A 14,186-nucleotide genomic window follows, 5' to 3' on the forward strand; every position below is an offset into this window, starting at 1 on the left:
CAAAGATCTCTAGAGCCTTATAATCTATGTAATTGACCAACTCCATCAGCTCTTCAGCTGGGCCTCTCTCTAGGGCGAGACGCTTAAATGTTGGTTATGGATTAAAAAATAGGGCTTGCCATGCGAGTGTCAGGAGATTAAAGACATCTCATCTTGTCCCATTGTCTTAACTTTCTCTGCTGTTGCTGCCACATTTTTGGGACGAGTGAGTGTGACTCAGCGAGTGAATAAACTAGTGGATGAGAATGAATGAGTAAACGAATGAGAAAATAAGACAACGCAGAGCATGTAGTACACTATATACCTCATTCTTATCCTTCTTCTTTAGCCCCCTGTGGAGGGAATCTGACCGGACCCTCAGGAGTCATTCTCTCTCCCCAGTATCCAGAGCCTTATCCACCTGGGAAGGAATGTGACTGGAGGCTGAAGGTGTCACCTGACTACGTCATTGCCCTGGTCTTCAATACGTAAGTAATGCTAGCAAAGCTCTTCTCTTAATCTTAATTGCAAAGCAGCGTACAATTGTAGTAGAATCTTATGCCCAGTATATGTTCAGTTCTGAATTTTTGCCAAATTCTAGATCCTTATTTTTAAGTTCTTTTGCATGAATTCTGAATTGATGAATTACTCTTCATTCCTATGTAGCTGATATTACTAAGGCCCTTGACAATGCCTTAAGCTTGGGATTTACTGTTTATTGTACACTAGATTTTGCCTAATGTTTTTGAGTAGGTGTGTGCAAAATTATAACAGAGCAGTAGGCTGTAGAGTAGGGGGTGCAGAACTGTAAATAGAGAGGCAACGTAGAGTATTAGACGTAAGCAGAGAGAGTGGTAGAGTGAGAAATGACTTTATGAGAGTCAAGTAGAGAGAGTTGGAGTAGTGAAGTGTATTGAAAGAAAGGAGGGATAAACAGAAGTGAGATAGACAGACTAGAGGCACAGAGATACAGCTTAGGTACAGAGGTGATATCAAGTAAGGAGAGACATGAGACAGAAGGATGGATGAGGCAGAGAAAAATAGGTAACGGTGGTAGAGAGGTGAGATCGAGAAAGTGAGAGAAAGGATTAGATAGAACAGTAAAGTAGAACAAAGGATGCAATTTAGAAGTTGGTGAGGCAGAAAGAGATATTATGCAGCAAAATTGAGAGGTAGCCATAAAGTAGAGAAATGTAATAGACAGGGGAGAGGTACAGAAAGAGACAGACAAGCTAGACAGAGGGAAGTAAGCATAAGTAAGAGAGCTGAAGAGATATAGAGAGAGGTAAAGCAGTGCGAGCATAGTAGGGAAATAGACTCTAGAGACACTAGAGTAAAAGATACTTAAGACAGAGAAAGTGGGGTAGGTAGAAAAGTAGAGAGTCATTGGGTAGAAAAAGGAAAAAGAGAGACAGAGATGGAAGCGGAGGTGAAGGTTGGCAGAGAGAGGAAGAGCTTGAGGCAACAAAAGACACAGATGAGAGTATTATGATTGTCTAGATCAATTTAGCAGCGTGGCCCTTGGCTGGTGGGTGACCTCAATATGTGCCTACTTTACAGATACCTTAATACACCCCTGGTTTATGGAATTGACCGCTCTGTCCTCCAAGTAATGTGGGTGTTGCTATATAGAATATATAATATAATATATGTTACTGCAATACATGCTAAAAGGACATCATGAGGTCACCTGAAAGACAGATTTAGATAGAATCTAAACTCTCTACTAAATCAACTTAAACACTGATTTAAGTTTCTATATTTGAAATAAAGCTTTGCATAGCCTCGTTAGCCAAAATTGCATAAATTGCTATCATTACATACTTGGTTGTGCGACTGACCAACGCAGGAAAAAACATTGCATGTCCTAAGCATGCATTTTTTACCCCGCATTTCTTTACAACATATGCCATTACCACACATTGTTGTCATTTATATATATCTGCAAAGTATTTGTGAGGGGAGACTCCCACGCCCCCTAATTTACCTTAAATGCCTGGTAAAGGCATGCGTTGTAAAAACATATACATGGTAGAAACATGTGTGCTAAAAAATGCGTGGTTAAGGCTCAACGTGGTTAAAACCTTGTTGTAAAGGCTGTTTCCCCTGCTACTTCAATCTTACTCCATTATCTCTTTCAATAAACATGGCCAACTTAAAATGTTTGGACATCATCATTGCCTCCAGTCACAGGTAGGTTGGCTCTTTCTACCTTTGAATGTTCTTCACATGTATTTAATTCAATTGACAAAATCCCAGATTATCCCTGATCTGCTTCTTTCAAAAGTTTCTAGCATACTGTGTCTTCTCAAAAACCTCATGCAACCCTAGCTTGGGTTTGCCCTTACAGTACATACCCACTGGGCGTCCAGGTACCTGCCCTGTCTCATTGTTTCTGCTTTGTTTTCTTGCCACATTTTCTCCTTCTCCAACAGTGACTCTCATGTCCCAGACTGTATCTGCTGGATCGGACCTTTTTCCTGGGCTTGATTCCCAACCCCTACCTCTTGCCAGTTCCAACTGACAATCCTGTTCAGATTTGCAAGCAGGTCATAAGTTCCGTGAAATGCAATAACTGCTAGAGCAGTGCTCAATGAAGCTACATGAATGTCAAACCTATTTTAACAACAGTCTCAAGACATGAAAACACAAATGATGGCAATCTGGTCAGACGATCAGCTGACTTTCTTTTTAGAAATAACATTTTTACATGCTTAAAAGGGTGTAGACGTAGATGTTGGCATCAACAATATGGAACGTCTACTCCATTGGCAGAGGAGGAAGATATGTTCTTAAGGCTTTGTTAATTTCACTCAGTAGTAATTCTGTAGGTAGGGGGTATAAACATTTAATCTCCAGTAGTATCCCAAAAAAAGACCACAAATGTACCTTCTCCAGATGTAACTAGATATCACATAGGTTTCCTCTTCAGCTGGTTTCCACACAGGAGCACAGGAGCACAGCAAGTTCCTCCAGGTGTTCTTCATAAAAGTAATAATCCTCTTTCAGCCTACAAAACACTTTACCAGTCCTCGTGCAAGTACAGCTCACACCAGTTTACACAAGTCACTTGCACATCTGCAGGCCAAACACCAATATAGAGGTTCCACTTGAGATGCAATCCACCGAGATATAATCTCCAGGTGCAGTTTAGACATGACCACAATTTCCCTTTTCAGATCTAACCATCTGTACTCAAGTACGGTGTGGTCACCCAAGCTAATGTACTGCACCAGTCGCAGTATTCCGTTTGTCATCCAGTATCGCAACCACAACAGTCAGAATTCTTTCGGTAATACATGCATCAATAAGCAACCATTTCTTTTACTCATAACCAGTGAGTATGTTAATAGGTGGGTCTTCTTCCCATTTAATCTTTATATTAAAAAAACTAAAATATGGAGATGCATGAATATATTTTTCTGAATTTAGAGGTGTTAGAAATTTACTCCACTCCCACGCCTGAAGAGGTTGGTGGTAACGGGGTCTTTCCAGGACATACAGTGGTAGCTTGGCTCGAGTGGTCAGGAATCAGGCACCGTGCTAAGCATACGACATACCCATACAATAACCATGCGTGCATCCGTTCCAAAAACGACTCTACACCGTAAAAATTATGAAAATATCTTTCTTTATCTTCTTTTTCTCTTAGTTGCTGATTAGATAAATAATACACAATCACAATATACAAACTTTTTAAATAGTGCAGGTCAAATAAATACTGGCTTAATGATTCAATAAATAGGGGTGATCATAAATAATAAAGGCATAAATATAAGTGCAATACATACAGGCAATTAAATATTCTGAGGCAATAAATACTGCAAACCAATAAATATGTGCATCAATAAATACTGTGGACCAATAAATACAGTGAAGCAATAAATAGGTTAAATACAATAAATACAGTGCCCCCAATAAATAATTAAAAGCTGACAGTGACACTCATAGAATCAGATCACATTTGAGATTACTATGGCCTAATTTGGCCCAGGCACAGCTTGTGGGGATGTGGAAGGCTTGAGGGTGTCTACTCCCTGGCTTGGACAAGGCTGAGGCCTAAACTGAGGTAGATCAAGGGGGGAATACCAGAGACCTGGCTCTCCCACTCTACCCAACCCCTCTAAATTAGTCTCAGCTCACCCCTGGCACAGTCCAGCTGGTTCCAGCACCTCTCTAACCCCTAGAGTAGTCTCTTAGGATTCCACAGGGCCTTTGGCGCCCTCTATTCCACTTACTGCCCTTTCTCTGAAGTTCCGACGCCGCTGGAGTCGTGTCGACGCCGTGAGGCGGTTCCGGTTCGATGTCGGCGGCCTCGGCACAATGTCAGTTCTTGACGACGCCGGTAGGCGGTTCCGGTTCGATGTCGGCGGCCTCGGCTCGATCTCGACCTCCGATTCGATGGCGTCGGGCAGTCTTGACTCGATGTCGACTTCGGGCGGCTCCGGTCCGATGGCGACCTCAGCTTCGATGACGTCGGCCGGCCTTGGCTCGATGTCGACTTCCGGCGACTCCGGAGTGCGATCCTCACTCCCGACCTCCGGTGCTCCTCTCCTCAGGTTTCCAGCGACTCCGGAGTGCGACCTCCACTCCCGACCTCTGGCACGATTCTCTCAGGTTCCGGCGACTCCGGAGTGCGATCTCCACTCCCGACCTCCGGTACACTTCACCTCGGTCTCCGGCGACTCCGGAGGGCGGACTTCACTCCCCCGACGACGCCGCTCCCTCGACCTTGGGTGACTTCCTCCTCGACCTCTGGGACTCCTCACGACCTCCGTCGGCGCCCTCTCACGATCTCTGGCGGCTCCGGGTACGACGTCTGCTTTTCCAGTCAGCGCCGCTTCTCCACCTCGGGCTCTAGGTCTCCAGGCTACTCGACGTCCGGCTCCAGGGAAACCAGTATCCAGGTCAGGATCTTGCTGTTCTTGGTTTCTAAGGCCTGTTCCTGCTGTCCAGGTCCTTAAGATGGTTTTTCTTGCTTCTTCCCACACAGGGCTCCAGGCTGGGCTCAGTCAGTAGGGACTAGTATCAAGGGTGGGTTTATGGACCCCACTCCAGGCACAAGTTTCCACCCCTGCTGCCTCACTCCTTCCTCCTTCAGGTTTCTGCTGCTCTCTCTTCACCAGTCAGGTGCCAACTGCCAGCTCCAACTGTCAACTCTCTGTCTTAGCTTCCCAACATTCTAAACCGCCTCCAACTGTCACAGGGTTCTGGAATGTTCTGGAAGGTGCTAGTAGGTTCCAGTGGATGCTGGTGATGTCACAGGTGGCCACCATTTTGTGCTCCAGGCCCTCAGACAGAAGTTCCAGGGGTAGCTAAAATGGCTCCCTGAATCTGCAGCAACACTAAAAAGTCTGGTGGTTCCCAAAAAGGAAAAATTCAAACAGGGTTTGAGGCAAAAGTGGGACAAAATAAATAATGATGAGGAGGGACCACCCAAAGGGCTGACAGGTCTAACACGCGTCCCCCCCAGCTGAAAGTGGGGAGAGCTACCCAACCCCTTGGGAGTTCTCATCACTAAGGCGGAAATACCTTTAGAGACCGTCTGCATTGGCGTGGTCCACTCCAGGCCGATGTTCCACCTGAAAGTCCATTCCCTGTAGGGAAATAGACCACCTCAACAACTTGGGATTCTCCCCCTTAATCTGCATCAGCCAACGAAGGGGTCGGTGGTCGGTCTGAACTAGGAAGTGCGAGCCAAACAAGTATGGCCGCAACTTCTTCAGAGCCCATACCACTGCAAAGGCTTCACGCTCTATTGCACTCCACTTCTGTTCCCTGGGAAGTAGTCTCCGGGATAGGAAGACCACGGGTTGATCCAGACCCTCTTCGTTGAGTTGCGATAACACTGCCCCAATGCCATGTTCTGATGCATCTGTCTGGACAATGAACTCCTTGGAAAAGTCTGGGGCCCTTAAGACCGGGGCCTCGCACATGGCTTTCTTCAATCTCACAAAGGCCTGCTGACAAGCCTCCATCCAGACTACCCGTCGAGGTTGTTTCTTGGACGTGAGCTCCGTGAGGGGGGCTACGATGGTACCGTACCCCTTCACGAAGCGGCGGTAATATCCCGTGAGGCCCAGAAAAGCTCGGACCTCAGTCTGTGTCTTGGGGGGTTCCCAGGCCATGATGGCCTCGATCTTCGCCTGGAGGGGTTGCACCGCTCCCCTACCCACCAAGTGTCCAAGGTACACTACCGACCCCTGCCCGATCTGGCACTTGCTGGCCTTGATCGTCAATCCAGCTTGTCTCAGGGCCTGGAGAACAGCTTGCAGGTGACGCAAGTGATCCTCCCAGCTGTTACTGAAGACGGCTATGTCATCCAGATAAGCAGCAGAAAAACTCTCCATTCCGGTGAGGATCTGGTTTACCAGGCGCTGAAACGTGGCAGGTGCGTTCTTGAGCCCAAAGGGCATCACACAGAACTGGTAGTGGCCATTGGGCGTGGAGAAGGCTGACCTTTCCCTTGCTCCATCAGTCAAAGAGATCTGCCAGTACCCAGAAGTAAGGTCAAAGGTACTTAGATATTGGGCAGCTCCCAGCCGGTCAATCAATTCATCCGCCCTAGGGATCGGATGAGCATCAGTTTTGGTCACTGAATTCAGTCCCCGGTAGTCCACACAGAACCTCAGTTCTGGTTGGGCACCCGGTGGTGCAGCTTTTGGTACTAACACCACCGGACTGGACCAGGGGCTGCTAGAAGGTTCGATCACTCCTAGCTCCAGCATCTTAGTGACTTCACTATGAATGCTGGCCTTCACCTTGTCTGACATCCGGTAGATCTTGGACTTCACAGGTGGGCTGTCTCCTGTGTCCACGTCATGGACGCACAGGTGAGTCCTACCCGGGACAAGGGAGAACAACGCAGAGTACTGTCCCAGGACCTGGCGACAGTCCTCCTGCTGTTCAGGAGTTAGAGATGGGGAGAGAATCACTCCCTCCACCGACCCATCCTTTTCTTGAGACGCAAACAAATCAGGGAGAGGCTCGCTTTCCACGTCCTCTCCTCCGTCAGTCACCATCATCAAGATGACTTCGGGCCTCTCGTGGTGGGGTTTGAGGCGGTTGGCGTGCAGCACCCGCAGGGGCTGACGAGGGGTCTTCAGGTCCACCAAGTAGGTAGCCTTACCCTTCTTCTCCAACACCTCAAAGGGTCCTGACCAGCGATCCTGGAGGGCACTAAGCTCTCCTGGTTCGATCACCCACACCTTCTGGCCAGGCTCCAACTCCACCGGGTGAGCATTGTGGTCATACCACGCCTTCATCACTGCTTGGCTGGCTTCCAAGTTGTCAGAAGCTTGCTTCCACAACTTAGCCATTTGGCTCCGGAAGGCCAGCATGTAGCTCACCACGTCCTGGGGAAGCTTTCTGGGAGTTCTTTCCCATCCGTCTCTCACCAGGTTGAGAGGTCCACGTACAGGGTGCCCATACAGAAGCTCGAAGGGGCTGAAGCCCACTCCCTTCTGTGGCACTTCCCTGTAAGAGAACAATAAACAGGGTAGGAGGACGTCCCATTTCCTCCGCAGGCTTTCAGGCAGACTTCTGATCATGCCCTTCAAGGTTTTGTTAAACCTCTCCACCAGACCATTGGTCTGGGGGTGGTAAGGAGTTGTGAACCGGTAGGTCACTCCACACTCCTTCCACATCGCCCGCATGTACGCTGACATGAAGTTGGTCCCCCTGTCGGACACAACTTCCTTGGGAAAACCCACTCGGGTAAAGATTCCCATCAGGGCCCTAGCCACAACAGGTGCTGTTATGGTCCTCAGAGGTATTGCCTCTGGGTACCGTGTGGCATGATCCACCAGAACCAGGATAAACCTGTGACCAGCTGTCGTTGGTGGATCTAACGGACCCACAATGTCGATGCCCACCCTTTCAAAGGGGGTGCTAACAACAGGAAGTGGTTCCAGGGGAGCTTTCAGCTTCACCCCTGTTTTCCCACTGGCTTGGCAAGACACACATTTCCGGCAGTAGGTATCGGACGACACTTTCATCTGAGGCCAATAAAAGTGTGGGACAAGACGGGCGAAGGTCTTGTCTTGCCCCAGGTGTCCTGCCAATGGTATCTCGTGAGCCAACTCCAGAAGGAAGGCTCGATAACGTTGAGGGACTACCAAGGCTCGTGATGATCCGTGTAGGGGTGCCTTGGGTTCACTGTAGAGGAGGCCATCCTCCCAGTAAACACTGTAGTTCCCTTCAACGTTCCCTGCTGCCTGGGCTTCGGCCTGTCGCCTCAGCCCCTCAAGGGTAGGGCACTCTCTGGCCCTGGCCCTGGCAGAATTCCTCCCTGGACGGGCCTCCCTCCACGTGCCACTCGGCCGGGATGGGTAGGTCCTCCAGGTTGGTAACGTCCCCCACCGCAGACTCCTGGTCCACCACCTCCGGTGGCCTATCCGTCCTACGGGGTGTGGACGCCGAGGCAGGCTCCTCCTGTCCTCGGTTCTTCCCTTGACTGGCAGCTGGCTGGGCCTTTGTTCCAGGCTCCAGCCGAAACGAACTCCCTCTCCGGGTAGTCGCGGACCTTGTGCTCACACAGGCCCAATCAGGTGTACCCAGCATCTCAGTGTGAGTCCGGTATTCCACCTCCTTCCAAGCGTTGTGCTCCATGTCATTCCCCAGCAGACAATCGACTGGCACGGCAGGGCTTACGGCAACTCGAAGTGAACCTGCAACCCCCCTTCATTCAAAGGGAACCTCGGCCACTGGATAGTGGCCTGTTCTGCCGTCAGCCATCGCGGCTGGGTGGAGTACATCGGGAATTACCTGCTCTGGAGACACCAGTTGGCTACGTACCATAGTCATACTGGCTCCTGTGTCTCTCAGAGCCTCCCCTCTTTGGCCGTTGATGGTGACCCACTGCCCATACTTTACAGTATTTGCGGGCACCTGGATCTTAGGAACCATCTCCCGTTCTCCCAGGGACACTAAAGTGACACCCGCCCACTCCCTTCCCTTAGTTAAGGGCATCTCCTCCCCGAGCACTGCACTAGCTACTCCGGGGGTCTTTCCTCCAGTGGGAGGGGGTGGTCGTTTCAGGCACTTCGGATCTCCTTTATAGTGTCCAACGCCACCGCACTCGTAGCAATGGACAACCCTTGGCTGCTGACTCTGGCCAGGATTAGGGTTTCTGGGTGGGTTAGCCCTAGGGGTGAATCCTGTTCCCTTCCCTTAGAAGTTATTTTGGGGGCCTTTGGAGAACTCCTTTTTCTTTTCCCCTCCCTCTTTCTTCTGGGGGGTGCCCTGTCCGGCCTTTTGAGTATCCTCTCCAGTCCCCCTTGTGGACACCCGGGTACTAGCCCAAATGTCCGCCTCCTCAGCAAGCTTCCGGGGACTGGTCAGCTTGCTATCCACCAGGTGTTGACGCAGTTCAGGGAAACATTTCTCGAGCAGGTGTTCCTTCAGTACTAGATCAAACAACCCCTCGTAGTTCTTCACTTCACTGCCCTGAATCCAACCCTCTAGTGCCTTCTTTGCATAGTCCAGGAAGTCCACCCAATTCTGTGTGCCCAGTTTGTGACTACCCCTGAACTTCTGTCTGTACTTTTCGGGTGTTAGTCCAAACTTCCTTATGAGCGCCAGTTTCATGGTGGGGTAGTAGGTCTGCTCATCCTCTTCGAGGGCCAATAAAGCATCCCTACCAGCTGGAGGCATGTACTTGTACAATCCCCCTCCCCAGTACTTCTCTGGAACCCCATGGGCCCTTAACGAGACCTCATAGGCCGCTAGCCACTTGGCGATATCGTCACCCACTCCATAGCTAGCTACTATGTCCTTTGGCAGGTAGGGTTTGGGTTCCCTGGTGTACTCTCGTTCTTCGCTGCCACCGTTAGGTACAGGGTGTGCCCCGATTCTCAGGATCTGAAGATCTATCTCTTTCAGCCTTAGCTCATGAGCCATCCTCTGTTCCTCCTTCTCTTTCTCCAGCCTTGCTAAGTCCCATGTGAGCTGCCTTTTCTCCCTCCGGTCTGTTAACTCCACTTCAGACAAGCCACCGCTAGAGGCACTGCTGCCCTTCCTGGAAAGTGTCCTGGGCCCCGCTGACAGGTTCCCCACCTCAGGTTGGTACAAACCAGCTCCCTCACTGTCGGGCTCTCTATCCCTGTCCTCCTCCTCAGCCTTGCTTTCTCGGCGTGCCTCCCCCCAAGCCCTTAAGCTGGTTTGGAGTGCACCCTTCTTTGCTCCTGGGGGACAATACACCCCCTCCCGCTGACAAAACTCCCTGAGTTGGGCCACAGTGTACGTTTCTAAATTCTCCAGTACAAACTCCATCTTGCCCACTCAGGTCAGAGGACAGTTATTTGCAGTAACAATGCAGGGGGGTACCTTTAATAATACCTCCTCCCACCACCAGAGTAAATTTGGAAAAAACAAAAAACCCACAATTAGGAAGGCCGCTTTGAGAAAACTCCCGGTGTAGGCCTATGGACTACCCACAGTTATTGTTGAGTATACGTAGGCACAGCTCTATCCCACCACTGAACACCAATTAATGTTGGAAATTTACTCCACTCCCACGCCTGAAGAGGTTGGTGGTAACGGGGTCTTTCCAGGACATACAGTGGTAGCTTGGCTCGAGTGGTCAGGAATCAGGCACCGTGCTAAGCATACGACATACCCATACAATAACCATGCGTGCATCCATTCCAAAAACGACTCTACACCGTAAAAATTATGAAAATATCTTTCTTTATCTTCTTTTTCTCTTAGTTGCTGATTAGATAAATAATACACAATCACAATATACAATCTTTTTAAATAGTGCAGGTCAAATAAATACTGGCTTAATGATTCAATAAATAGGGGTGATCATAAATAATAAAGGCATAAATATAAGTGCAATACATACAGGCAATTAAATATTCTGAGGCAATAAATACTGCAAACCAATAAATATTGTGCATCAATAAATACTGTGGACCAATAAATACAGTGAAGCAATAAATAGGTTAAATACAATAAATACAGTGCCCCCAATAAATAATTAAAAGCTGACAGTGACACTCATAGAATCAGATCACATTTGACATTACTATGGGCTAATTTGGCCCAGGCACAGCTTGTGGGGATGTGGAAGGCTTGAGGGTGTCTACTCCCTGGCTTGGACAAGGCTGAGGCCTAAACTGAGGTAGATCAAGGGGGGAATACCAGAGACCTGGCTCTCCCACTCTACCCAACCCCTCTAAATTAGTCTCAGCTCACCCCTGGCACAGTCCAGCTGGTTCCAGCACCTCTCTAACCCCTAGAGTAGTCTCTTAGGATTCCACAGGGCCTTTGGCGCCCTCTATTCCACTTACTGCCCTTTTTCTGAAGTTCCGACGCCGCTGGAGTCGTGTCGACGCCGTGAGGCGGTTCCGGTTCGATGTCGGCGGCCTCGGCACAATGTCAGTTCTTGACGACGCCGGTAGGCGGTTCCGGTTCGATGTCGGCGGCCTCGGCTCGATCTCGACCTCCGATTCGATGGCGTCGGGCAGTCTTGACTCGATGTCGACTTCGGGCGGCTCCGGTCCGATGGCGACCTCAGCTTCGATGACGTCGGCCGGCCTTGGCTCGATGTCGACTTCCGGCGACTCCGGAGTGCGATCCTCACTCCCGACCTCCGGTGCTCCTCTCCTCAGGTTTCCGGCGACTCCGGAGTGCGACCTCCACTCCCGACCTCCGGCACGATTCTCTCAGGTTCCGGCGACTCCGGAGTGCGATCTCCACTCCCGACCTCCGGTACACTTCACCTCGGTCTCCGGCGACTCCGGAGGGCGGACTTCACTCCCCCGACGACGCCGCTCCCTCGACCTTGGGTGACTTCCTCCTCGACCTCTGGGACTCCTCACGACCTCCGTCGGCGCCCTCTCACGATCTCTGGCGGCTCCGGGTACGACGTCTGCTTTTCCAGTCAGCGCCGCTTCTCCACCTCGGGCTCCAGGTCTCCAGGCTACTCGACGTCCGGCTCCAGGGAAACCAGTATCCAGGTCAGGATCTTGCTGTTCTTGGTTTCTAAGGCCTGTTCCTGCTGTCCAGGTCCTTAAGATGGTTTTTCTTGCTTCTTCCCACACAGGGCTCCAGGCTGGGCTCAGTCAGTAGGGACTAGTATCAAGGGTGGGTTTATGGACCCCACTCCAGGCACAAGTTTCCACCCCTGCTGCCTCACTCCTTCCTCCTTCAGGTTTCTGCTGCTCTCTCTTCACCAGTCAGGTGCCAACTGCCAGCTCCAACTGCCAACTCTCTGTCTTAGCTTCCCAACATTCTAAACCGCCTCCAACTGTCACAGGGTTCTGGAATGTTCTGGAAGGTGCTAGTAGGTTCCAGTGGATGCTGGTGATGTCACAGGTGGCCACCATTTTGTGCTCCAGGCCCTCAGACAGAAGTTCCAGGGGTAGCTAAAATGGCTCCCTGAATCTGCAGCAACACTAAAAAGTCTGGTGGTTCCCAAAAAGGAAAAATTCAAACAGGGTTTGAGGCAAAAGTGGGACAAAATAAATAATGATGAGGAGGGACCACCCAAAGGGCTGACAGGTCTAACAAGAGGTAATTCTGCACTGTGTATGGCATTCTCTCTATCTCCATAGCATTGTACCATCACTCTAAAATGTACCTTTTCTTTTTCTTTTTAGCTTTAATTTGGAGCCTGGCTACGACTTCCTGCACATCTATGACGGGTCGAACTCACTAAGCCCCCTGATTGGGAGTTTCTATGGCTCTCAGCTGCCGGAGCGGATCGAGAGCAGCACCAACAGTCTCTTTCTCGCTTTTCGTAGTGATGCGTCTGTCAGCAACGCCGGCTTCATCATCGAGTACACCGGTAATGTAGGCCCAGGGAAGGGTGCGAAAGTAGTTGTACAGTAAGTGTAGGATGGATGAATGTAACACCTGGAGGGTTAATGTAGAACTGAATTTTAATATCCATGGTCACAATTCAGAAATAAACAATAGATCAAGGTGGACATTTTGTAGTAAACTCAAGTAAGAAAGCTGTTTTTGGAAGAAGATCCTAAGCTTGAACTTGTGAGTGGCTGCTGCCCTAGTGCTTCTCTTTTCAGCTGCTGGACAAGGTCTCTGTGTTCAAACCTTTGAACCAGGTTTGCAGGTTCCCATATTCCTAAGAACCTCTGTCTCCGCCTTGCCGGAAACTCAACTGAAGTATGCATAAAAACCATTCTAGGTCAATAGCAGGTATTTTGGTAGGTAAAAACTTGACCCTTGCCTCCCAGATTACATATGGTAAAAAACAACGTCAAAACTAAGGGCCTGATTTACCAAAAAAGATGCAGCACGGCCGCAAGCCATTTTACTGTGCTGCGTGGCGTCATTTTAAAAGCACAGGGATGAGTCATATTAACAACAATATGACGCATTTGTGTGCTTTCCCCTGTGCTGCGCACAATTGGCTGCCTTGCGCCAGTGTACGCACCCTTGCGTCATGTTGCAAGGGTGCCTGCATTGCGTTGTGCGGGAAGGGACACCATCCTACACAAAAACAATAATTGATGGCATTTTCCTCGTTCAATGCGTTCTGCAGAATGCAGCACGCATAGATAGAGGAAACAAATGGAGAAATAAAGGTATTTCTTCTCGCTGTGGCACTCTAATGCCTCCACTGGTGAGGCGTAGGATTCTGAAGCATTCCCAACTTTACAAAACTTTGTAAATCCGGGAATTTGTCATGTTCCATGGATGTTGCGTGGGAAAACCCACAGCAACACCCGCGGAACGCCCATTTCTTGCAGAGTAATGCGTGAAAGGAGCCCATATTTACAGGGCCTATAAAAGTCACGCAGGGTGACTTTATGCAGCCTTGTAAATATGGGCAGGCAAAATGCACCGCTGGTGTGTCAGAAAAAGTGACGCACTGCTGGCGCAATAGCCTTATAAATTAGGTCCTAAATGTATTGCTTTGCTTAACTTAACTTTCATTTTAAGAAACGCAATAATAGTCCAGTGAGTGAATATATTTTCAAGGTGAGTGACTCATGGGTTGCAAAATGTAGACCAGGTAAGAAATTATACAGAAGTGCAGAGGTGGATGTGAGATATGTAAATTAGATGAATTAATGAACATTTAATTTGCATGTCTTAATGTCCTGTAATCTCAAGGAGGCCAGGAGAATATTGTGCATGAACGCAGCCATTTGTCGAAGGACCATTTTCAAATGGTAGCCACATTAATGAGGGTATTACAATAATTTCTTAGTTAGCAAATCTAAGCTCTTGGC

At 49.3% G+C, this 14,186-nt stretch overlaps 1 protein-coding gene across 1 annotated transcript in view; it reads left to right on the top strand.

Annotated features, from left to right (window-relative positions):
- The window catches only part of CSMD2 (CUB and Sushi multiple domains 2), a 1,634,099-nt gene that overhangs the window by 1,344,898 nt on the left and 275,015 nt on the right, over nucleotides 1–14,186 (top strand). Inside the window, exons 28-29 of the mRNA XM_085648024.1 lie at nucleotides 329–467; nucleotides 12,588–12,775. Of these exons, the coding sequence (XP_085504150.1) occupies nucleotides 329–467; nucleotides 12,588–12,775 (327 nt within the window). The remainder of the gene's footprint in view (nucleotides 1–328; nucleotides 468–12,587; nucleotides 12,776–14,186) is intronic.

Source organism: Triturus cristatus, chromosome 3_2 (genome assembly GCF_964204655.1).
Source record: "Triturus cristatus chromosome 3_2, aTriCri1.1, whole genome shotgun sequence".
Taxonomy (NCBI): domain Eukaryota; kingdom Metazoa; phylum Chordata; class Amphibia; order Caudata; family Salamandridae; genus Triturus; species Triturus cristatus.